At 37.4% G+C, this 25,941-nt stretch overlaps 1 protein-coding gene across 1 annotated transcript in view; it reads left to right on the forward strand.

Annotated features, from left to right (window-relative positions):
• Positions 1–25,941, forward strand: part of TBC1D5 (TBC1 domain family member 5) — a 470,928-nt gene that overhangs the window by 349,840 nt on the left and 95,147 nt on the right. The window contains exons 16-17 of the mRNA XM_084621915.1: positions 2,194–2,300; positions 19,452–19,537. Of these exons, the coding sequence (XP_084478041.1) occupies positions 2,194–2,300; positions 19,452–19,537 (193 nt within the window). The remainder of the gene's footprint in view (positions 1–2,193; positions 2,301–19,451; positions 19,538–25,941) is intronic.

Genomic DNA, 25,941 nt, shown 5'->3' on the forward strand with positions numbered 1-25,941 from the left:
TCATGTGTTGTTTGTTCTCTCATCCTTTTCCCAGAGGAAGAAACGTGTGCAGTGAAGTGTCTTTTGGTAGGGTTTTTGTGTTGAAGACCCAAACGTACCTATTGCTATGCACTTACATTGGAGAAGACAAGGTCAAAGAAGTGTGCCTTACGCTTGGCGTAGAAATAGGTGAAGTCTGTGATGGTCCTTAGTTCCTGGGCGATTTCATTCCACAGTCTCAGGTTGCCTTTGGAGAAAGTTTTGTCTCAGAGAGTGAGCTTTATTCTTCCCTTGAGATAAGGTTTGATTTTGGAATTTAGCTTTTTTTTGCCTTTTTTTGCCTTTTTTTGTAATGCTTCCAATGAAATTTAAAGCTTTACTGTAATTCTCTTATAGTTGAAATACTAGTTTTATCAATGTTTGAATCTTCATCATTGAAATAAATTTGTTCTTATTTATATTTACTCATTTTCTCCAGTATCTAAAAAAAAAAAAAAGGGCGGGGGGGGGGGAGAAGAGGAGCAAAAAAATCACCCTCCAAGTCCCCAAGAGAAAGAAAGACAGAAGAAGCTATTTAATACCTTTTAAATTGCAAAATAGAAGACAGGCTGGCGTGTTCAAATGGAAATACTTTAGTTTAAATGTCTATACTTTATAGAAGCATTTAGAATTTACTATCCATTTTCAGCATTTTTATTTGCTCTAATAAAATAAAAAGGATCCTAATCATAACTACTGTACAGTGTGTTTAAATCTGGTTTAAAGATGAGAATTTGATTGGTTGTATAATATGTGGTAGTTGCATTATACTCAGCTGAAAGAACTCTGACTGAGACTATTGTACTTGTGTTCATTATGCTAGCTTTGTGACTTCAAGAAGAAAAAACAGGTATCTGAATATGAACAAGAAAAACAAAAGGACAGAAAAAGAACAGGCAGAACAGATAAAGAATGAGTAGGATAAGTGAGTGCTTTACAAATGAAAGCAGATGTATGAAATTACAAGCTGTCGGATCAGCAACGGAAATGAAGATGATAAAGTGGTTCCCTACGCAGATTATAATTATTCATTTTGCCCAGTCCTGCGTCTTTTCCCCATAATTCTCTTGGGGGAGGAGGGGTACAGGAGGAGATGAGGTTTACTCACATGAAAGAAAAAAAAATCAGACTGGTAAGTCTGTATGGTCACAAAACAATCATTTATTTTGGCTTTTTTATTGTATCAAAATAACTTTGTGCGTTCTGCAAGGATATTTTCTCACTTAAGATTCTGATTGGTAAATTTCTCAAAACAGTAAAGTTTCTTTACAATTTATTTACAGTTAATGTTGTTGAAGGGAGTCTGTATAGTGCACAGTATAAGCATCATTATTAGGCACTGCTTTGACAGCTGGAGCAGATGGATTGCCTGAATTTAGATAGTGCAAAAGAAATGAAGTAGTTTACATAGACCTGCCTGAAAAGATGTGTTTAATAATTGCACTCATAATTAGATTGATTTGCCAAAAAAGAGAGAGAGCGAGCAAAGAACTATACTGTGTACTTAAGTTAGGATGGAAATGTACACATCTGTTTACAATGGGAGATGAACTTAAGGCAGAGAAAAGTCTCCTGTGCAAGTCACAAAATTCTAAGAGATATTTTAAAAGTATTTAAAAGTAAAAGCAAGAATTCAGAATCCTTAGTTGTTGCTCAGTATTTTCAGGTAATTCACTGGGATTCTCCAACAGATAAATGTAGGAACATGAATAGCAGAGACCCAAGTATTTCACAGACTAATGTTAAATGAGGTCTTATCAAAAATAGATTTTTAATGAATCTAAAGAGAACAAAAAGTGATAGATGTCTGTTTAATAATATATATTTGAAGAGGGTATTTTAGTAAAGAATGGTTGTGGGGGAAAGTGTTTCTTCATGAAAGAGAACATAACTAATTGCATAGTGAATCTCAGAGTGCCCCATTGAAATAAATGGGAACGTTAGCATTGACTTCCATGGGCACAGGATCAAGCCCACACAACATATAAGGCTTGATTCTGTAACCTCTTCCTTGTGTTGAGCAAAACTTGACTTCAGAGGGTCTGTTTGTACTTATCATGAGGAAGGGCTGCTAAATCTGCCCAAGAGGGTGTGTAGAAAAAAAATGTTTCCTTTAGAAGACCCAAATATACGCGTGTGTATTCCCCCCTTTTTATTTTATTTTTTATTTTTTAGTGATCTCAAGTAATTATCAGACCTGTTTGGGACTTCTGATGCACTATCCACCTATAGGAGATGTACACTCACTCATCCTAAGAGCACTGTTTCTCAGAGATCCAAAGGTAAGATAACCATTGCTAAATATTACCAGTACAGGAGGTAAACCTCTCTAATAAAACATTCAAAGTGCTACAAAATGTTAATGAGACACAGTATCCTACATTTGGGGTGGGGTGAGGGGCTTTTTCAAGGAGCTACTTTTGGAAACTGTCTACTCATGGGGAGAATTGTCTGGTGAAATTAGATTATGGTTCCCCCAGGTTTTAAGTGGTAATCTTCTACCATCGTGCTAAGCAAACAGCTCCAGTAAGTCAAATAACTACTGTACCTAGTAAAGGTTTTCCCCACTTGTCAGTAGTTCATACTTAATATTCTTCACAGAGGACCACATGCCAGAAGACTTACAGGGCTACGGTAATATATATTTAAAGTCTATGGTAACGTAAACTGTCTAGAAGTCATAGCACAATTTCCTAGTAGACTTTTATACATGTGATTTATTAATTCTGCAAGCTAACCATAGCTGCACCTAGAGGGTCCGTAGCATCCTACTACGTTTTTAATTAAAAATGAGATCCACTCTTAGTCTTCAAAGTTTCACACAGATTTTATTTACTCTTGTTAAAGTGAGTTCTTGTTTTACTAATGTAATGTTTCTGACATAAGGAAATTTACTGAACACTCAGCAGCTTTAGAGCTACCCTTATATTTAAAATTAAGTATTTGAGATAATGCTGTGGATGACAGTATTCTCGGTATCTGGATCCTTCGCAGTTCTCCGAGGTTGTGCTGCCAGTGTTAGGATTGTCTGAGCATGTCACGTCACTAGGCTGCCAATGGACAGTCTAAGCTTCCTTCAAGTCACCTCTGAGTAGGAGAATTTCTGCACTTTTATCAGTTGGTGACTGTCTTCTGCAAAATGTCACTGGCTTCCGACATGTATTCTTTTATAGATTAAGAAAAATTGTCTCCTTGTTTCTGTGTCAGTTTTCTGCAGAAATCCGTGTCCTCACAGCTGCTTGCCTCATTCTTCTTGTGCATAGATTTCTTTCAAGATGAGAGGTAAAATCCGTCATCTCCCTGATGCTTAAGAAAGTTTATAGTATTAAGTTTGTTTTTTTAAGATTTAGGCAGCAGACTCTGAAATCAGACTATTCAGCATTTACATTCTTGCCTTCTCTTTTCAAAACAAAGCAGAAATATTTTTAAAGGGAAGATGTTGAGGAGAGGGGGATGAAACTATGCTAAGCCATCAAACTGACTCTAGCACATGTCGTTTAATTCAGGAAGAGAATATGTTGGTACATGAGACTAATTTAATAATGATTAAAAATTCTCAAGCTGCCCTCTGTGCCATCTCAGGCAATGTGTGTATAGATCTTCCTACTAGCAGATGGGGCCAACCTCCCACCTCCTGACTCCCTGACTTCCTGCTCAATTGTTTTCCTGTCTCCAACAGATGGAAGCTGACAAGCTAAAGACAAGTTCCACCCATTCTCAGCCTCATGAGACTTCAGTTTCATGCTAAACATCCTCATGTGTGCTTTTGAGGTGGCGGTGTGTAGGGTGCACGTAGCTATGTGTTGGAGTGAAAAGCAGTCTGTGTCCATCCTGCAGTGTTTAGCTCCACGTCACGGTGAAAGGATCTGGCAAGGGGAAGCAGCAGGGAAAGGCTCCAACAGTGAGGAGACGCCAGAGCCTTTCTCCTCTGCTGGAATCTTTCCTTGCTGTGTAGGAAGGCTCCAACAGTGGGGAAGCAACGTGACCCTAAATGGCTAAAACTAGTAGTGTAGACGTGGGAGGCACTATTTGAGTATGTAGAGAGCTGCGTAAGGTGTAGACCTTAAGATTCTGGCATTGTCTTTACTCACTGTCTAAACTAGCTAACTAACAGTGCCTAACTGCCTACACTGCTCTTTATACCCATGCTCGGGGCGGGGGGGGGGGGCATGCAGTGTATGTACTCTCCATGCCACTGTAAGTGTAGACATACCCTAAGAGAGGTCTGAACATATTTCTTACCTTACCTTTCAAGTAGTCCTCTGTTCAGTGAGAATAGTCTACATGAAATTGAGCCTTTCTGATTCAGACCATTCCCCATTTTCTAAGTAAAATGATTCCCGCCTGTCATGAAGTGATCCTCCTTTTCCTGTCTGTCCTCACAAACACAAATTAAAAGTGCCTTCGCACCCACTGTATGGCTGTGCTTGTCTACCTGAACAGAACTCTGGATGTTAGAAAGCCAGATCTTCCCAGAGAATTTTTTTTTAAATATATATACAATTCGATGAAGCCAAGCCACAGCGTTCTTATCAACAATGTTCAAGCCCCTAAGTCCTCCAGAAAGTTGAGTCATTTTGCAGTCCTCAACAATGTGTGAAAATGAAGAGCCCCAAGAAAGTCTAGTAGCTTCTCACATGACATTGGCTTGTTGATTTCAAGGCTGCATTAAAAAAAGCTATGCTTCCTGGGATAAAGAGGCCAAGCTTGTTCTCAATGACCTTTCCTTAAGAACAGTTACCTCTTGAGCTGAGAGGGGGATATATACTCCCTTTCCCTGTTCCTTATTTTCCCTAGACAAACTTTAAGGCTCATCTCTGTGTCCTTAAGCACATGTGAGTTAAACCCAGTTTCTAAATGAGTTGGGATTTGTTAGTAGTGGTTTGAATTCAGTGTTGTGGAAGACTTACATATTAAATGTTGTATAAGTCCATCATAATTGCCATGGAGTGAAAGAAAAGAACTAAAGGAAAGGAGTTCTGTGGTTGTTACGCAAGGATATATGCATCTATATCTGCAGCCTTTTGGGTCACAGAAACTCCAGAAGTCTGTGCGGGGCTGTGCACTAGTACACATGGGAGAATTAAAATGTCCTCTCTGCTGCAGGTGTAACAATAGTTCAATTCTTCCTTTCTCCCTGAGGGAAAAGGCAAAGAGAGGCTAGAAGGCTCTGCACAGTAGTGTAACCTGGAAGCTATGACTAGCTAATTCAGTACTTGCTGACTTCTCTACCCCTTAAGGCTTTCCTGTGCACTTCCCATTAGGAACAGTAGATGCAGAAGGCATATAAGGTTCAATGCAATTTGCCTCCCCTGAGCTAGGGCAGGTTCCCTAAAAAGTTTCTTCCGAGGCTTTCTATGGTTTTAATTGTGCCATCCCATGGAGCCTCTACTGCACTCTATGGGCAATTGTTCGTTGTCCAGTATGATTTGTTTCACATAGCAAGTGCACTCACTGTCTTGTAAACGTGTAAGGGAGACCTGGTCTCTATCCGTCGGAGCTTGAAATCTCAACTGGACAAACAGCAAAGTTCAGAAGTTTAGTGGGGTTCAGCTTGAAAGCAGTGTAGGTACTTTACTAATATGTGTTTCTTTGGGAGGTTATCCTTGAAAGATAGCTAAATGCCAAATAATCTCACTCTTGGGGAGTTTTTCTTGCAATTTAGGCAAAACTGTCGAAAATATTCTGTGGGGAACAATCCTGCCATAGCCTCTGGGGAATGGAGTAGATGGACCTAACTAATGTGGCTTTTCTAGCTCTGGATCTATGATTCTGTAGTCAATCTGAACTGGCCTTTTCTTCATCGCATCCCATTCCTCCTCTTTGTACCCCGTGGTATCGATAACACATCATGTCCCTGTTTTCTTCTTGAGGATTGATGCGGGGGGAAGGTTTTGGCCTGACGGCCCTCTCGCTTTTTATTGACTGAAATTTATAGCTGTCCTTAGTAGAAGAGCCCTTCTATGTCAACAGAAGTTATATATCAGTGTCCTGGAAATAGAGCACACAGCTCTGTAATAGCCAACAACAAGTTACTGCAACTGCTTCTGAGGGGAAGCACAGAAGACTTTACAGAGCCACACTTGGGCCTACATAGTGCCCAAAGTGCATTTGATTATCCTCAGTAGTTAAGAAAATCTGGAATTCAAACTTGAAATTTGAAATCTATGTTGTTGCCCCTACTCAGGGCTACATTGTGAGCTCACTTAGCAAGACGCTTATTCCAAATTTGCAATTCTTCAGTAAGCAGTAATTCTTCTCAATTATATCAGTCAATGGGATTTCTATCTATTTAGGCTTTTTTAGAATAGAAGGTTATGTGAAAACTGACTTGATGTGAAAGAAGGGGGAAGTAAAAGTGTGTGTGTTGAGTGAGAAACTGGAGCAATAGTAGGAATTGTTCTTGTAATATACCCAAAGGAATTGGTAGTAGGTGTGTCTCTGAATATAATACCCCAAAAGTACCTAATTTTTTCCATATATTTTTTTCACATCACCACTGTTGGGTAGTGCTGTGAAATTTCAAAGCAAATACTGTAGATGAAGAAGTAGAGATGTTGAGGGAGGGCAGTCAGAAGAATATAAAGTGATTAAAAAACATAGTTCTAACTAGAGTTGTTCAAATAAAAAAAAATTAAAAAACCCAATTAGAAATAAAAGTCATCGAAAATGTGAACATATTGTGTTCCTTAAATAACCAGATGTTCTCTCCCTCCTGAAGGCAGTCAGGGCTCGGAATAAAAGGTTTAAAACTATTGTTTTAAGTTAACTGTGAATTTTGCAAATCTGTTTTTACCCTTTAGCAAATAAAATTTTAATACAGCAACATAAGCGAAGTAATTTTCATCTTTGGGTGTTCTTATTTGTATGTTGTTGTGTGTTGAAGTGTTAACCTTATCACAGTGACTTATTACAAAACTAAAGCACTACATAGAACATTACCATTTTAGATAACATACTATAAGAACCTGACAACCGTCCTTTGTTCGAGAGCTTACAGTATTTATCCAAAAGATTTCTGCAAAATAAAAGTTTGTCTGCAAACCTTTTAGCAGGAATGGTTGTACTACCTTGCGAGAAAGCTAGTTAGAAATAAGACAAGTTTTATTCAACTCTGAAGTGGTACTACTCAATACCAGTCTATTAAAATATCATTTAGAATGTTATATTTGGCTGTTTATTTTAAACTTTTTTCCCATCACACTGAAAATTCTGGTTTGTCTGATTTTTTTTCAGCATAGGATTTTAAGAAATTTAGTAACATTTTAAAATAATGGTTTAATATATTAATGGTAAATTACAACTGAATCCCTGCAGAAGTACACATGGCATCTCAAAGATGCTCTATTCGTTAATCATAACTGATATTACTACGACTACCTTAGAAAGTAAGCAATAATATATGATTTTAAGGTCATGATCATACATATAACGACCAGCTAGAGGAATTCTCATTTCAGCCTTCAACACTCATCATGATCTGAGCAGTAAATGGCAGGAGAAAAAAAATTACATTACTGAGATTGTGAACTGAGCTGTTTGTACATTATTTTCAGTTGAATTTTCTTCTTAAGTAGCTGCTGCCACATCTCAGAGTTTTCTCTGAGCTGGTTTCATGTGCCTGAAAGGCTGTTTAGCTTCACTTTCTTCTCCTTCAGATAAATTCTTTTCTATACACTCATTAGCTGAGGTGCTTCTGAAAAGCTGGAACTATTCTTTGAAAGCTGCCTGTTATTTCAGAATTGTTTGTTTCAGTGTTTGTGAAAGGAGAGGAGCAGGTTTTAGTTTGTTTTGTTGGTTAGCACTGTGTGCAATCTGTCATTAATTACCACTCTTAATGACCAGATTGCAGCCAATCAGGAGTTAGTCTCCTTCAGCATTTGGACATTAGCAACTCATTAATTAATATTTACTCAAGAGGTGGAATTTTGATACCTAGTATATAATGGTTAGTTTATCACTTTAGAGTAATAGCAGCTACAGTTGTCTCCCTCCTCCCCATACAATTCTTTATAATGCTTCAAATTTATTTTTAAATAATGTATGCTGTTCAGCCATGAGTCAGTTGACTCATTTCCAGGAGGCTGACAACTGGGCATTGTCTAATTTTTTTAAGTGCTCTGTGCTGATGGGGAGGCAAGAAAGAAGGATTTTTAAGCACTTGACAAGCGGATTACCAGTTTTCAGTGGCTCCAGTCCCAGCCCAACGCAGCTTGCTTCTCTAGTCCTCCTGATAAGAGTTACCGCACTAGTAGCTAAGGCCAGAAATCAATATTGGGGAGGCGGAAGACCAGAAATGAGGTAGGCACCATGGGAAACTTGTAGGAAAGGCAATCAGATGGGACGTGTGAGGTCACCGTGCACTCGAAAGAGGGCAAGATGTTCTTGCCACTGAGTGATGGGTTTGAGGTAGGGTAAGAAGGCCTGTATGATTGTGACAGAAAGGGAGGAAGATAGTAGAAAGGTGAGGAAGAGGAAGTTAGGAGACACTAAAGACAAATGAATTTATCTTCATCTTTTCAATGGTAGAACAGGAAGAACCCTGATATTTGCCCTTAGTATATTTAACACAATATACATACATTTTAAGGACGAAAAGTATGAACGGTACTTCAGCCTCTATCTTTATACACACAGTAAATTCCTGGCACATTAAAACATTTAGATGGTTAACCACCTGATTTACATATGTAATAAGATAGCTGTAATCTAAATACTGTTGTTTGCCTTCCCCCCGTTATATGTGCTTGCAATTGACTGCCAGCCCCAAATAGGAGGACAGTTTTCAAAATTTGATCCTAAAATTATAAATATACGTTCATTTTAAAGCACAATGTTTTAAAATTAGTTTTCCTTAACTTATCTTCCAAACCCTGAGCCCCTAAGCGTTTGTTTTTCTATAATAATTTACACAACAAATATTTGATTTTAGTAATTATTGTCCTGAGTTTTCAAGTTCAGCTCTTGTGTTGTCTTTCACTATTAGAATAAAGGTGTTACAGGCAGCTACCAATTTAATGAAACAGTGTTTGGAATAGCCATATTGTCATAGGCCCGTATAAAAGTAATACATGCACAGTGAGTCAATAGTTACTATTCATTTACATATATTTAATTTAAAACCAACATATCCAAAGCACTTTTTCAATTATTTTGATGTATTACAAAACTAAAGGGTCAGTATTCATAATAAAAAGACTTACCCATCCTTGCCAAAACTGATCCCCATCTTCCCAAATATGCCTGTCATTTAATCAACCTATCATAACTTAGCCTTCCCTGCCATAGCATCTTATAGATCTCAACTAGTATTTTCAGGAAAAGCCTTGGAAAATAGAGTGCTCAGAAGCCAACTAATCAATACCATGGATCCTTCATAGCCGCCCTCCCTTTTAAGCCAGGGGCCTGTTACCTAGAGCACCTGCATCAATCATCATAACCCTGGTGGTACCACAGGAAGGGGAGGGGCAGTTTCTTAGCTAGCTGAATATATTTGTGATGGTATCATTTATATTGTCAGTTTCTTCATAACACTCGGTAGATGGGCATCTTAAGTAACTAACAGTATGCAAATATTATGACAATCCATCTTAATCAGCAAGTGTATTTAAATGGAAATGAAGATTTGGGGAAATTCAGAGTATCACAGAATAATTCCTGAAATTAGTTGAGAAATTGGGGTGGGTTCAGCAAAGAACCATAAGAATGATTTAAAAGGATTAAAAAACATTCTTTATTGTGGTAGACTCAGAACTCAATCTGTTTAGCTTAACAAAGCAAAGGTTAAGGGATGACTTGATTACAGTCTGTAAGTATCTTCATGGGGAACAAATATATAATCATGGAATCCTCAATCTAGCTAAGAAAGGTATAACGTGATCCAATGGCTGGGAGTTGAAGCTAGCCAAATTCAGACTCTAAATAAGATGAAAATTTTTAATAGTGAGAATAATTCACTACTTGAACAGTTTACCAGTGGTCATGGTGGATTCTCCATCCCTGACCATTTATAAATCAAATTGGATGTTTTTCTGAAAGACATGCTCTAGGAATTAGTTGGGGGAAGTTCTATGGCCTGTGTGGTACAGCAGGTCAGACTACATCAGGGGTCGGCAACCTTTCAGAAGTGGTGTGCAGAGTCTTCGTTTATTCACTCTAATTTAAAGTTTTGCGTGCCAGTAATACATTTTAATGTTTTTAGAAGGTCTCTTTCTATAAGTCTATAATAAAAACTAAACTATTGTTGTATGTAAAGTAAATAAGGTTTTTAAAATGTTTAAGAAGCTTCATTTAAAATTAAATTAAAATGCAGAGCCCCTCGGACCGGTGGCCAGGACCCGGGCAGTGTGAGTGTCACTGAAAATCAGCTGGCGTGCCGCCTTTGGCACGCGTGCCATAGGTTGCCTACCCCTGGACTAGATGATCACAATCATCCCTTCTGGCTTTGGAATCTATTATTTGAATGCTGCTGTACAAACCATGGTGTGCTTATAGTCAAGTGATATCAAAGCAAGAGTATGGTGGTGTTCCAATAGTAAGAAATTAAGCAACACAATTACTGTGCCCTAATTAATTTACTTGTCCTTTATATTTCTGTAAAGCAATATAATACAATTTCCACAAAAAAATCTTGGTGAGCTAATGGCTAGTCAAAAGAAACATTATACATGCTGATAACTTCGTGATCCCAAACATTTTTTAAAATGTCCTTGATTTTTCTGACTGCTGGGTACCCAGGCAACCTTAATTCTGCCCATATAGAGATATCCTGGCCAAAAAAAGCAGTAATGAGGGGGTATTAAATGTAGACATGTTTGGGGACATGGGATTATTGGGAAAGAATTGGAGAGGACATAAATAGGTAGGGCAGAAGTTCTTTTACTGTACTCCTCTGGCATTGGTTAGGGATTCATTACCACAGTGAAGCCCCATCCTCTAATAAGTGAGGTTTCCCTATGGTGAAATAGAAGGACAGGGAAGAAAAAGACTGGACACGAAATTATTTTTGTGTATTTTAATGCCAAACAACAAACTGATTTTTAAAGACTGAATCTTTTTCTTCTTTGAGCAGAAGAAAATAACAGTGGTACAGGCAAGCGCAAACCTGATAATGTTTGATATATATATATTTTTTTTAAATAAGAGGAAGAGGAAAATGAAGCACCTTGTAGCTCTTAATTACCTGGTACCAGTAAAACCTACTGCACATGAATTTGTTTGGGCTGTTTCTTTCAAATGACTAGTTTACTTATATTTCAAAAGTCATCTAAAACTACTGACCCTGTCCTAAAGAATAACAATATTAGCTATACAATGATATAATAAACCATATTTAACAATGTTAGAATGAGGTGATTATGGTTCTCCTTGTGTGCAATCTGACAATTCAATTAATCACTTCTATTTTGTGAAGTAGTTTATCAAAAAGCACCATTTAGAACAGTTTCTCTCTAATGAAAACTTCTCCACATCGTAATTAATGTATTTGACTAAAATGTACAAAACAGAAACTGAGAGTTGTATAAAATGGATTGTGAACATTTTAATATAAGCAAGAATGACTACTTCTATATCATGTCTAGTGTAGTGTGATAAAATTATTGTGTAGGCTATTTTGATATGAATTCAGATATACTATTGGTATGCTGACATTATTAAATTCAGCATAGTAAATATTAATGTATTAACCATGACAATCTGTACAACTCTTAACTTGACTATATTATAGAATATTTCTGTCATCCCATTTTTAACTGGCAGGAAACTTTAGGTGTCAAAAGAAATTTCAAGATACCTGTTAATCTTTTCAGTCAGTATTTTATGGATAGTTAGGTTTGGAGATTTGAGGTGGAGTTTTGTTGTTTTAATCTTTTTAAGGAGCAACATTTACCAAAATGTCTCTGCAGTTTCCTTTATTTTCAGGATCCCAGAATGAATGGATCTTCCTATCCCCTGACTCCAAAAACTTAACTTGTTTCCATTCTCCATATATGCATAAATATCATATTACTTTTATTGTAATGAGCAGATATGTGGATCTCAGAAAGTGCCTATTCGAGTCCTTAGGAACCTTTTTCAAATTTTTTACATACCACATTGTATACAGAACACAATAAAATCATCATCTTTGCTCTCCAGATAGCAAAAATAAGCCAACTAGCACCTTAAAAATATTTCACCTTCCCCATATATATGCAGGGGTGAAAATAACTTAAGGGACTTACTGGTACACAGGGCCAGAGTCCTGAGCGGGAGGGTTAGGGGAATCAACCGGAAGGGGCAGGGCCTCAACCAGAAGGGTGGGGCCTTTAAGTCCCCGTGCCCTTTAAATCATGATTTAAAGGGCCCAGGGCTGTGGTAGCAGCGGCAGGGAGCCCCAGGCCTTTTAAATCACCGCTGGAACCCTGGCTGCCACTGCTACCCCAGGTGTCCGGCAGCAGGGCAATTTAAAGGGTGTGGGCCTCCCAGCCGCCACTACCGCAGAGGAGTCCCTGGCCCTTTAAATCGCCGCCAGAGGCCCAGGGCTTGTGACCACTACCCCAGGGCTCCGGAGCCCAGGGCCCTTTTAAATTGCCTACCCAGAGAAGCTGCCCCGTGCTGGTACGGTCGGCTGTGTCCCAGCTCATGCTGGTACGCCATACCGGACCAGACCAGCTTACTTTCACCTTTGTATGTATGGCATATGTGTATGTATGCACATACACACAGAAAGAACAAATAATGTTGTTGTGTGGAATATGGTTTTATTGGTGTCAGCTTAGAATAGCTGCATTACTCAAAAAGCCATGAGTGAGCTATGCAGGTTGTCCAAATGAGTGCCAATAAAACCAAAATGTGGTGGCTTTTCTGTATATAAAAATGTTATATTTTAAATCTGATAACTTGGGACATTGACAGGGTTAGAAGCAAGTCTAGCTGTGTGTTCCATTTGTAAGCTTGGATCTCCCCTTTCTACTGCTGTAAAACTTCTATTTCCTAGCCGTGTAAGGTTTTGAGATACCAGGTAATAAATCTGTCATGGGTAAAGGGCTGAAGATTGCCTTATTTACATCTCACTGTTTAGTTACTTTACTTTTGAAAACAAGTGTTCAGGGGGAAAAAAATAGGTGACTAAATTGAAACGCAGATTGAAATTATGTGGTTAAGCAATGTTGTTTATGAAAGATGTGGCATTTACACAGGTTACAAATTTGAACATTAGCAGGGTATTTTTTCTGTCTGGAATATTGATAAAGGTTTGGTATGCTTTGATCTACCTGTTAATAATATGATATATTGTAAAAACGTTAGTGAAAAAGAGTGTCAGCTAGTTAGGACAAGGAGCTAAAATATGTGTGACCAAAATTTTCTTTAATTCAAGTCAAAGATATTATTTATAAATCTGAATTAACATTTTTACCATTTCTTTCTTCTTCTCCAGAGAGAGAGAGCATAATGTACAATAGTATGTAATGTAGACCACAATGTAAAATACTTTTCTAGCATTTGAAACTCCCATTCGCCATAGGGATTCAGGGTTGACATGTAAGGAAATTGGAGTTGGTCATTATTTCTAGTTGGTATGAGTTTAGGGAGTTCTCCTTGTCTTTACCCAGTGAATTGAATTCTTAAATTTTTGGGGGGCATTTTATTTGCTTCAGGAAAAATATTTCCTTGATTTTTCCATTCAATCAATTGACATACAATAGTAATTCATTGTACTTCTATAGCATTGTCTGTAGGCGATTCTCAAAGGTATTTTTATTTTTGACAAGCATTAATTAATAGAAGCCCACAGCATCCCTCTGAGAATGGTAAGTAGGTAGTTTACAGATAAGAAAGCTATAACACAGAGAGGGTTACAGCATATCACTACAAAACACATTGATAGAGTTCGTCTCTCGACCCCCAGTGTCATGCTGTGGTCAGTACAATGTTGTACCTCTTCTTTTGATGCAATGTTATATCTTAATATAGATACACTAACAAAGTATATATTGGCTTATATTTTAATCCATTGGCACTGAACTCATTTACAGTGAGCAGTGGGGTATGGTGTCTGATAATACTGTGAAATAATAATGCCCCACTGTTTTATAAATATTTGTTAAAATCTGTTGCAGGCTGATGCAGTGCAGTTTGTGCCACAGTGGACAGTCATCACTGTACAACAGATACCTGCATTTCTTGTGATCAAATCTTTGAGATGTCTATGAAAAATTATTGAAAATGTTGAGCTGTTGTTTATACCTTATTTGTCAAACACATAGCAAATATATAGCTTCTTGGGTACATAACAAAGAAAAAGAGTGGCGAGGTTACATTTTCTGGGCACCTAAACTATTAGGTAGTCATTAATATGCACAGTCAAATTAATTATTGGTGCATAAAGGAAGTGACAGCTGTGAACAGCTGTGTTCCTTATCTACATTTTAGTTGTACTTCACTTCTGTTCCCAATCCACATTTTAGCTATGTATGTATCAGTTTTTATTGAAGAGTTTCTTGTATTGCATTGGAGAAAGAAAAGGTAAAACCTTCACAGTGAATGTGGGATCAGATTCCCCAACTTTAATTATAGGCAAATGAAAAGGAAAAAATTAGCATTTTAATATAGAAATATCTTAGGCTTTAGGAGAATTATGATAAATCTAATGTTGCCTAGTGAACTAAATAAGGATATTACAACAAACTGTCTCCTTAGAAATATTTGTTTAAATAGAGGCTACAATACTTCATCTTTATCTTTTTTGGATAATTATTGCTATTTCAGGCTGTTTCTTGTTCCAGGTTTAAAATACCATTAGTTTTTCAAAAAATTATAATTGGCAGCATTTGTTTGCTATAAAACTACTGGATGGAAACAAAATTCCAGTTTGCTTGTGAGATAATTATTTTAGTGAGAGTTTTGTTCTATGTGAGATAATTACTTTGGTGAGAGTTTTGTTATGCGTATACAGTTCACTATTGCTGTTTCTTTCTCACTTGGTTGCATTTAGGTTATCTAGTTTCAGTTGCAATCTATTAAGCTAAGTCTTTTTCAGTGGTTGAGGTTTTCCCACCTGTCTAACCTAAAACACCTGCAACATATGTTTGCATAACCCTGCAATGCTTTGCGTTTTGGGCCTTGAGAAATTCCCCCAGAGCTTTTTGCTCACAAACAGCTGAGCAATTCATTTCTCTAATGACGAGTGTTTTTCCCCTGGCATTGAGGCAATAATATGTTCACTAAAATAAGTCTCATTTTTCATCAGAGAGGCACATTAGACATCTTTTTACAGTGCTGTTTCATCTTCTGAACCTTCATTATCTGGAATATTTAAAAACAAAAACAAAAGGAAGGAGAGGAAAAACTAAATCTTAAATTGTGTTCTATAGATTTCATCACCAGCACCTGCACACACATACTGGAAACCGCCACATGCTCACACAGTTAAAGCATTACATTATGGGAGTAAATTAGCTTCCTTGATGTATGACACAACCATCTTTCTATGACTTATATCACTCAAGCCTGCCCCACTATAAGATAGTTAGCTACATAAATAATTTTATATAATTTTCTTGTTTGACTTTTTTTTTATTACATGATTTGGATTTAGCAAAACATCTTTACTTTTTTCCCTACAAGTACCTCAGTAAAGTCCAACTCAGGGAACCAGGCAGGCATGTTAGAATTTTTGTGACCACTGATGGTCACTCTAAGCAATCAAATGTTTCACTCAGTTTTACTCGAAATGCTATCCAAAGTTATAACAAAGAGTTTAAAGACATGGCACAGACCCTCCACTGGTGTAATTCACACCATCTGAGCATCTGCCTGATTGGGTGAGATTCTCACTTCTGCTCCCTCTCCTTAACCAGCTAAAATGGTCAAAGGAAAGTAAAGGGTCTCTCATAGCTCTGGATCTGATCTGGAACTGAGAAAGACAGCACAGATTGTTCTTGAGGACTCCCTTGCAAGCCCTGATGTTAATATATGCATGGAGTGGACCTGGGGGCAGAAGAGGTGTGACTAGGGGGGCAGGACCCAGCCCATGATGCTGTGGAGTTTTTGGACAGCACTGCTTTCCCATAGGCAGGTTGCTATAATTTAGACAGCCCCTCAGGACTGTCTAATTACGCAGAGGGCTGTTGCAGCCCTCAGAGTGGCTTAGAATCAAGATGGCCCAAGGGTGACTCAAAGCCACAATAGTCACCCACTCCCTCTGGGCTGTGAGGTCTATGCTGTGCTTCTAAGAGATGCAGCACAGAATCCTCCACATGTACAGCCCTACTTCACATGCTGGTTACTATAGCTCTGCATAATATTTGCCCTTTTTAAAATCTGTTAATTCAAAATTAAAGCTTTTGGTTGTCTAACATAGGCTATCCAGTTATAAAGGAGAGAATTGAAAAGTAATTGAAAAACCCACAGAAGATTGTTAAAAGAATGGTATTTACCATTCCCCTACAGGCAGACTATGGATTCCTAGACTCTTCTGGCTAATGTGACATCCCTAGAAGAAAAATCCATGGTAGTTCTGCATTTCACAGACCTATGTAGGAAGGAAGGGGAGGAATTAATTTGCTAATCCACTTAATGCCCTTTTTATACTCTTTATCAAGGGCAATCAGCACATAATACGAAGGTTGGGATATGGCAGATGTAAATTATTGATCAAAGTACTTACATTAGTTGAGAAATAAAGGTATGAAAACTTTACTAACAAGTAATTAAACATGTAAATATAACTATACTTACTTGGAATCTACTTGGGGAAAAAGGAAAAAAATGAATGCTCTGGTCAATAAATCAGATTAACTTATTCTGTGTGTCCTGAATGCACAATACATCTAGTACAGGGGATACACAAAGTTGGGTATGCCTACGAGAGAAATTAGTTTGAAATTGATAAAGAAAAAATTGCATTTTTCTAGGAGTCTTTCTCATTATGAAACTTATGCAAGGGGGTTTTTTTAATATGAAAAATAGAGAGGGTACTATCAATAACATGCTATAAGTATCATAATCTTAATTTCTGTTACTGTCTGTTTGAAATGCAACTTTCAGAAATATTGACTATGTTTAGGATAGTAGTTTTCAGATATCTGCGTGTTAACATGTATGTCAGGTTTTTAAAAATAATGGGATTTTCTTAAAGGATATCTTACAATGCTAAAAACCATTTCCAACCATAATCCTCTTGGTTTTTATTGCCTTACATTTTAAATGCTGTTTTTTCAACATCATTTTTTCTGAGCTTTGGTTCCCCCTGCCCCCCCCCCTTCCATGTAATAGTACTTTAAACTGCCTCTGCCTTTCATATCAGTAAGCCTCACAGGAATTTAAACAGACCCCACTGAAAGCAATACTTGAGCCTCATTCATGTGTTCAAGTTAGATCATTATTCCTATTAATGGCTTTAAGTGCTTAGATAGTAGATCAGCATTTCATGTCTTGAATTGCTTGTCATTTCTGCATAAATATGTATTTTAAGAAATTGCTCCACATGATCTCGTCCCCCACTTTCTTCCAGAAAAGAAAGTAGCATAATCCTTTCTTGATTTCATGGAAGTTGGAAAAGAAAGCTTTTTTTTTTAGCAAAAATAAAGTGTATATCCAATTTCTGGAAACAAGTTGTAAAAACGTGTGATAGCCTTGTGAAAGTGAATTTTTCAATTGAATCTGGATCAACTGGAAATATGCCAGTAATTTTGTCATCCTCCTCTTCTTGTACATTGCTTCAAATGGTCATCAACTCTCATAAAGAAAAATAGAAGTCTATTAAATTTGGAGGAGAAAAGTTACACTATTTGATTACTAGCATAGTAGTTATAGAACCATCAGTTATCCTCCTCATGTCAGTTCAGATTTCATTATCGTAGAAATGCATTGAATTACCAAACCAGAGCAATAGTAACTAAAGCTGATTCATTGTTATTGCTATCAGTTGACGAGGACGGACTTACAAGCCATATAATGGGATAGAGTTATGCAAATGTTGTTATAACAAGAAAAGAAAAATGTACGGTGACCATTACCGTGCAGGTGACAGAATAAATGGGAATTTTTTTTAATGCTGTCTGTTAGCCTCAAGTTTTTTATAACACTGCAAACCAGTATATATTTAAACAATGTTTAATGTATTCCTATAGGAGGCAAAAAGTAATTTAATACAAAGGTAAGCCTGACAGCATGAAAAAGTTAGGAAATTCTCACTGAAGGTTTCCATCACCAACTTTAACTTTGACCCCAGCAATCCTTCTGACCCTTTGATACCTATTGACTCTTCAACTTTAACTCTTCTTCCTTTGTCATATGCATTGTACAATATTCTGTTACTTGAAATGTAAACCCCACCTACTCCTAAAAACATGAGAAGGCTGGTCAAAAAGGAAGTGTTTTCAGAAATTCACTGGAGAGTGGTGGAGCATGGGTTCCCCAGCCCATTACAACAGTGGGCAAGGAAAATGAATTTCCCACATGTTGTATTTTTTCCTAATGCATTTTAACTTCCAATGAAATGGAAATGTATTACTTTAATTTATCCCTTTGATGAGTATTTATATAAAAGGGCTATGCTGTACTTCTGTTTAGTTGGATGCCTATTCAATTTATTTTTTTAATATGTATTTACATAGCACTTTATACCATCCCTTTGAGCTAAATTAGTGTAAGTGGACTCCTTGGTACATAATTCTGTGGTATAGGTTCTTCAGAATTCCATAGAATATTAAGTCCAAAAATAGGTAATTTCAGTGCTATTTAAGACAAAATATGTCAATAAATTAGTTTATCTGAGGTGAAAATAGGGACTAACAGACAAACTCTGTTTTCAGCATTAATTGTGTAGAGGATAGTACTACAGGATTCCAGGCCTAGATTCTGAATACTGTGAGGTTTCGGTGGGGGAAACGGTTCTGTGTGCCATCTAGTGGATATATTTGATTTGATCAGCAAAACATAATTCTAACATGAAACCAATCTTTTTTTAACTAAAATGTTCTAACAAGTGGGTACTTTAATTTTAAATTAGAAATTATAGCTAGTCCTTACTATTAATGTTTTATTTAATATGATCCCTTTATAGGCAGATGTTTTAGTGATACACTTTATAGTCAGAACTTGAGAAGGGACAAAACTAGCTTGGAACAGAACTTCCCCAGAAAGTTCAGATCCAGACTCGAACATTGTAGCTCAGTCCCCTTTCTATATGGATGAATATATGCTTAGTTATGGTATTTGTGGAACAGTCTTAAAGTCATCAGATGATAACAATGGAATCTAAAATATTTCAAAGCTGGCTTTCCTTTTTTATATATTGTTCCTACCTTTATGAATTATGGTCCTAGGAAAAAAGAAATGAGTTTTTAATCTATAATCCTTATTGATTAACTTTTATATTAAGATACTGATGCCTAATTTTTATTAAATATTTTCTAATTTAAACATTGTAACACTCTTTTCTGTAGAAAAATCCAAGACCAGTGACTTACCAATTCCAGCAAAGTTTAGATTATTACAAAGCACGTGGAGCAGACTTGATGAATAAAACCCGGTAAGACACTTTCATATATGTTGCATTTTAATTAACACCTTACCCAAAAATAGTGAATATTTTATAGGTTGCTTTGATTCAAAACAGGAATTATACAAACAGTATATGGAACACAAATGACTATTATCATAGTATTTTAGAAATGTAGGGCTGGAAGTGACCTCGAGTTATCAACTGTTCCAGCACCCTGTGCTGAGGCAGGATGATGTATATCTAGATTATCCCTGATGGATATGTCGAACCTGTTCTAAAAAGTTTTCAATGACAGGGATTCCACAGCCCCCCAGGAAGCCTGTTCCAGTTTTAATATCTTTATAGTTATATATAGTTTTTCCTAATATCTAACCTAAATCTCCCTTACTGCAGATTAAGCACATTACTTCTTGTCGTACCAGCAATAGACATGGAGAACAATTGATCACTGTCTTCTTTATAACAGCCCTTAACATATTTGAAGACTGATATCAGGTCCCCCCATAGTCTTCTCTTCTCAAGACTCAAAGTCCCCAATTTTTTTAACTTCTCCTCCTAGGTCAGGTTTTCTAAACCTTTTATCATTTTTGTTGCTCTTCTCTACACTCTCTCCAATTTGTCCACATCTTTCTTAAAGTGCAGCTTCTGGAACTGCACACAGTACCTCATCTGAGGCCACAGCAGTGCCAAGTAGAGTAGAACAATGATCTCTCATGTCTTGCATACAACACTCCTGTTAATACACCCCAGAATGATGTTAGCCTTCCTTGCAACTGCTTCATGTTATTGACTCGTGCAATTTGTGATTCCGTGTAACCCCTGGACTCTTTTCAGCAGTACTGCCTCCCCAGTTACTCCCCATTTTGTAGTTGTGCATTTGGGTTTTTTTTCTTTGTAAGTATAGTACTTTGCACTTGTCTTCATTAATTATGTGAAATTAATTTTTTCATCTTTGCACAATCAATAATATTACAAAGAGTGCTATATTCTAGCTTGCATGCTCTCTCTCTCAGGCTAGGGTCTTGTCTACACTTGCAATAGCTTAAAACTGATTTACTTGAACTGGTGCAAACCACTGTGTGGACAATCTTCGATCAGTCTACCACAGCTTCTATCAATTGATCTTATTCCTTTTAAACTGATTGAAGAATGCCCACACAGCAGTTTGCAACAGTTCAACTAAACCAGTTTTAAAACATATCCTTGGTGAAACCAGAGATCTAAATTCCATTACACTAGGCACTGTACAAGCACATAACATAAAGATGGTTTCTGCCTCAAAGCACTTAAAATCTAAGTATAGTGACCGAGTTTCAAAACAACCACCAGTCAAAGGATAGAGGGCCAAATCTGCTTACATTACTTATGCTTTTATCTCATTGAAGTCAATGGGTCTACTTTCCTGGTAAGGAAAAGCACAATTTGGTCCTTAAAATACAAAGATGCATTTGTAATATCCATGTTTTTAGTGCTATGTGACCAAAAAGCTCTGTTTTATTAGAATAATCACTGTATGAGAAAACTACTACAAGTATAAAAATTCCAGGATGGGTTTAATATTTGTATTTTTTATCAGGCTTAAAATGAATTGATGCTATCCCATAGGTTGCAAACTTTGGATATTGAAATGGTGGTTATGGAATGTGCTGCCATGCCAGTGCTAATCTTATCATTGTAAAATAAATAAAAGGCACACCCATCCCTTTTTTCACACACCTCTCCTATCTAATACAGTGCCAGCTTGCAATGTGCAAAGAATTTTAAATTTTGAGGGATGGGGAAAAAATGAAAAGTTTCTTTTTTTCTAGCTTCTCTCTGTGCCTTATGATGATATCAAGTGACAATGAGTGAAAAAGACAATGACATTACATCATAATGTGATTAGCAGCATTACGTTACTATGGCATAATGTTCTAGCTATTTGTCCTGTTAAGAAACTTAGAAAGATGGCTATCCAGAGGAGGATGTCCTGCCCCAGGAATCATGGTTTTCTTTTTGTATTGGCCCAGCCTCATTCCTTGATCTGTGGGGTCAATATTCTTGCTGCTCCTGCATCTTTGACTTGTAGCATGGGAACTTTGATTCTTTCTGGTGGACAGGGAAACTCCAAAATATAGTCTCCACCTGAGCTGTCCTATAGAAGATTCTACAACCTCTCTTCTGCTACCCTCCAAGTCTGCATTTTTCGTACAACTGTTTTAGGAGGCCCAACTGCAGCTTATTATATTCTCTCTCTCTCATTGTACTGCTCTCTCGTGGAACACCCAAGGCACTCTTTTAACTCCTACTGCAAGACTTCTTGACCCAGTTTGCTTCTCAAGAGCTCCTTGGTCTCTTTTTCAAAATACAGGATCTGTAGGATTTCTGTGTCCCACACACAACTGTGGTGCGCTGCAACTGCTTTTTGTTGGGTCTCAGATGGGCCATGCTGCAGAAACATATTAAAATATAATTGTGGAACTTATGAGCTAGTGTCTCTCCCTGCAGTTATCATGGAACTTGCATGATAGCAGTATTGCAGCTGCTGGCAAAGCTTTCTTCCCTACTTGAGGCTTCCTGGAAGGAGAGGATTCTAACTAGGGCTGTCAAGCGATTTAAAAAATTAATCATGATTAATCGCGCTGTTAAACAACAATAGAATACCATTTATTTTAAATATTTTTGGATGTTTACTACATTTTGAAATATATTAATTTCAATTTGCAATGCAGAATACAAAGTGTGCAGTGCTCACTTTATATTTATTACAAATATTTGCACTGTAAAAAACAAAAAAAAATTTCAGTTCACCTTATACAAGTATTGTAGTGCAATCTCTTTATCATAAAAGTTGAACTTACAAATGTAGAATTATGTAAAAAAACCTGCATTCAAAAATAAAACAATGTAAATCTTTAGAACCAACGAGTCCACTCAGTCCTACTTCTTGGTCAGCCAATGACTCAGACAAGGTTGGTTACAATTTGCAAGAGAAAATGCTGCCTGCTTCTTTTTTACAGTGTCACTTGAAAGTGAGAACAGACGTTCACATGGCACTGCTGTAGCTGGCGTTGCAAGATATTTACATGCCAGATGCGCTAAAGATTCATATGTCCCTTCATGCTTCAATCACCATTCCAGAGGACACGCTTCCATGCTGATAATGGATTCTGCTTGATAACATTCCAAAGCAGTGCGGACTGATGCATGTTCATTTTCATCATCTGAGTCAGATGCTACCAGCAGAAGGTTGATTTTCTTTTTGGTGGTTTGGATTCTGTAGTTTCCACATCAGTGTGTTGCTCTTTTAAGACTTCTAAAAGGATGTTCCACACCTCGTCCCTTCTTTGGAAGGCACGTCAGATTCTTAAACCTTGGGTCAAGTGCTGTAGTTATTTTTAGATATCTCACATTGATACATTTTGTCAAATCTGCTGTGAAAGTGTTCTTAAAACAAACACGTGCTGGGTCATTATCCGAGACTGCTATAACATGAAATATATGCAGAATGCAGGTAAAACAGAGCAGGAGACATACAATTCTCCCCCCAAGGAGTACAGTCACTAATTTAATTGATTCATTTTTTTTTAATGAGCATCATGAGTATGGAAGCATGTCCTCTGGAATGGTGGCCGAAGCATTAAGGAGCATATGAATGTTTAGCATATATGGCATGTAAATACTTTGCAACGCCGACTACAAAAGTGCCATGCAAACGCCTGTTTTCCATTTCAGGGGACATTGTAAATAAGAAGCAGGCAGCAGTATCTCCCGTCAATGTAAATAAACTTGTTTGTCTTAGCAATTGGCAGAATAAGAAGTAGGACTGAGTCGACTTGTAGGCTGTAAAGTTTTATACTGTTTTGTTTTTGCGTGCAGTTATGTATCAAAAAAAAATCTACATTTGTAAGTGACACTTTCATGATAAAGAGATTGCACTTCAGTACTTGTATCAGGTGAACTGAAAAATACTATTTTTTTGTTTATCATTTTTACAGTGCATATCTTTGTAATCAAAAATAGTAATATAAAGTGAGCAGTGTACACTTTGTATTCTGTGTTGTAATTGAAATCAATATTGAAAATGTAGGAAAACATCCAAAAATATTTAATACATTTCAGTTGGTATACTATTGTTATAAGTACAATTAATTCATGATTAATTTTTTTAATCACAATTAATTTTTTTGAGTTAATCATGTGAGTTAACTGCGATTAATTGACAGCCCTAATCCTAACTATTACATGTGGCACTGGAGGATAGAGCGCTTTGATTCTGACACAGCGGCAAAATGAGGACAGACATATGGATGGATTTTAAATGGCAGACCACAACATTTAATAAGTTTAAACATAGGGGAGAGTCAAAACCTGTCCATCACCTAGGGGTTACAGAGCTCCTACTATATAACCCGAAACTCTGAGTGGCTGTCCTCAGCCTAACCCCTAGGACTCTGCTCACCCCACAAGGGGGACAGAAGTTGCAGAAGGGTGGGGACCTTGGCTGGTGAGGGCCACAAGATCTCACCCTCTTCCATGACCCCAAAGCCCATCACCAAAATACCATGTCTTTTATCGTTTTAATGGCACTGGAAACTGGCCACAAGTTGCAACAAGTTAACTCAACCAGGTAGCTGAGTTGGGTACTAAGCACATTCTTCCTTAACCTACTGTGGCATGAAGGTGCTGCAAGGTCTGTGAAAAGCTCCCCAGACCTCTGCCAATTGTCCCTATTGGAGAAAAAATTCCTTCCTGACCCCCATACAGGAAATGGGCTAGACCTGCAGCATCTGCCAAACTGTTCTCCCATTTTAAGTTCAGGGGTTACTGGGTGGGACTGCTGGAATAGAGCTGAGAAAGAGCATGGCCCACGCTCCAGGTGAAATCCTGGCACCTGGGGAAAGCTGACCAATGAGCAGCACTCCCTGCCCCACATCTGGCCTGTGGGTTCCAGTGACTCGCCTAGGGGACAAGCTACCTGGTTTCCATCATTGAGTCACCCTCCCTCGCTGCTGGGGCTATCCCCCTTTGCTGCTGCCCCAGTCAAGTTCCTCCATCTGTTGAGGTGGGTGGATGGCATATGGAACTGGTATGAGCTCTTCATTAAGCTCAGCTTCTGCTACATGTAGTTTAAATACTTTTTAATTATTTAGGAAATAGATGAAGGGTCCATCCAGTCCTCCCTACCTTTCGTGCCTGTAGGCAAAGTGATCAAAGGATTCCCCGGATACCTTGCTAATGGCAAATATTATAATTTATTTCATACAGTGAGGTACTCTCTTATAACTATATAGAAATGGTGGAATACTCCTAGAATACTGCATCAGACCCTAGTGCCTCAGTATATCACAAAGATGCCAATACAATGGAGAGAGTTCATTGATAAGAGCAAAAATAAATAAATACCAATGTGGTAGAGGAATTGTGAAGCATAGCTCAAGGAGGGAATAACTAGGAGGACTGGATTTCAACAAAGAAATATTTAGGCCGTATCATTTCAGTAGTATTGTACTTTGATATACTCTCCCAAAGGAAGTGGTGGCCTCATTAAAAAATATACTGAACAAAGCACTGGAAAATATATCATTAGGGATTGGCTCTGCAGTGAGCGAAGAATGGATTCGATAACTAAACGGGGTTTTTTTATCTTTAATTTCTGAGATTCTATGATACCTTTAAAAAATCTTTACAAATCTACACTATATTGCTTAATTTTTTGTTCTTTTAAAACTTTTAAATGTGTCATATTCATGTAGATTTTTCTCTTTTAATAGCTACATACTGATGAGATAAGGATTTCATAAAACAAAACATTTTTGTCTGAGCAGAAAATTGAAGAGATTGAATCATCTTGTTTAAAAATATACCATTCATAGTCAAGGTCAATGATGCTTATTGTGATGAAACAAAATTGTTTGCTTCATAGATTGGATTTACGTCTCCTTGACATTCATGTTTTTAAACCAATGTCTTACTTTTAAATGCATCTGCTGATAACTCTATAATATAATCAATCCTCATTTTTCTTGTAATTGTCGTGCGTGTTCGGTACATTTTGACGGCTCAAGTGCAGACATTGATCCATGTTTAGTGGCTTCAATCATCCTTTGCACTGGTATATAAGCTTAATATACTATTTTAGGTGGTAGGAAACAGATATAGTGCCCCTATTCTTCTGAACTTCAATCTGGTGTCAAAGCATCTCGTCCTGCATACCTAATGCCCTGTCATTGCTTGCATTTCCTGAAACTGCAACTTGAGGAAAACACCACATAACTCCACTTAGGGATCTAAGGAAAAAAAATAGCAACAGCTTTTCATGGCAAGCCACTAAAGTGTCAAAATTATTGTTTGGCTTGTTGTGTTCGTGTCCTGAGGTGATCATTGCCAATGCAAGATCAGTTCATAAGAGACCTGAATCCTGGCAAACGTTTAAAGCTGAATAACCAATC

This window comes from Lepidochelys olivacea (assembly GCF_965140295.1).
Source record: "Lepidochelys olivacea isolate rLepOli2 genome assembly, chromosome: 2".
NCBI classification, from domain to species: Eukaryota; Metazoa; Chordata; order Testudines; family Cheloniidae; genus Lepidochelys; species Lepidochelys olivacea.